We start from the raw sequence: 735 nt of genomic DNA on the forward strand, positions 1-735 counted from the left end.
ATTACCAACACAAGCATTTCACAAACACTCTCAGAGCCCASTGTGTTTCCAGAGCCCTTCCCAGTCCAGAACCCCTCTGATGAGCTGAGGAATGGTGCAAATACAGTTCTACAAATGCAAAAGAATCCTTTTATAATYCACTTTGTGTGAAGACCTTTCTGCTGCCAAAAGCTCAGAAACCACTGCTCCACCAGGACACTTCCACACAGCTCCACACCAACAGAAAATCACCGCGTTTTCTTCTACATCCACTAAATTGCTGCCATGAAAACACAATTTATCCCCCAAATTAACACTGGAAGAGGCAAGTTGAATCCTTGAAGCTGTTGTTGAATCCTGGAAGGCTCAGTGTGGATAATTTCCAGGCTCACCCTGTGTTTTTACCCCAAATTAAAGCACATACCATCATAGTAGACAATTGCCCCGACCAGCTTGTCCTTGCGCAGCATGGGGAACAGCTCCAGAGCCCGGGATTTGGTCAGCACATAGCTGCTCTTGAGGCACTGGCTGCCTGCCACCAGGTCATAGAGCTTGATCCCAATCCAGTAGTAAGGCAACTGCCACCACCTGAGGGGAAAAGGGAGAAAAAAAAACGATTTAGTGTTTAGAAGGGCATGGAGACAGTGTTATTGTGACACAGAACAGGGGAGCAGCACAGAGAGCACAGAGAGCATCCCTAACCCCAAACAGCACATCCTCCAGGGTAACTACACTGGAAATACTCCACAGTTACAC

At 47.3% G+C, this 735-nt stretch overlaps 1 protein-coding gene across 1 annotated transcript in view; it reads right to left on the bottom strand.

The window, feature by feature from the left end:
* Nucleotides 1–735, bottom strand: part of LOC130586925 (glycerol-3-phosphate dehydrogenase, mitochondrial-like) — a gene marked incomplete at both ends in the record, with an annotated part of 29,559 nt that overhangs the window by 19,064 nt on the left and 9,760 nt on the right. Inside the window, one exon of the mRNA XM_057387859.1 lies at nucleotides 384–586. Coding sequence (XP_057243842.1) covers nucleotides 384–586 — 203 coding nt within the window. The remainder of the gene's footprint in view (nucleotides 1–383; nucleotides 587–735) is intronic.

The sequence above is a fragment of the Malurus melanocephalus genome, unplaced genomic scaffold, assembly GCF_030028575.1.
Source record: "Malurus melanocephalus ecotype Western Australia unplaced genomic scaffold, MMel_1.1 scaffold_1398, whole genome shotgun sequence".
NCBI classification, from domain to species: Eukaryota; Metazoa; Chordata; class Aves; order Passeriformes; family Maluridae; genus Malurus; species Malurus melanocephalus.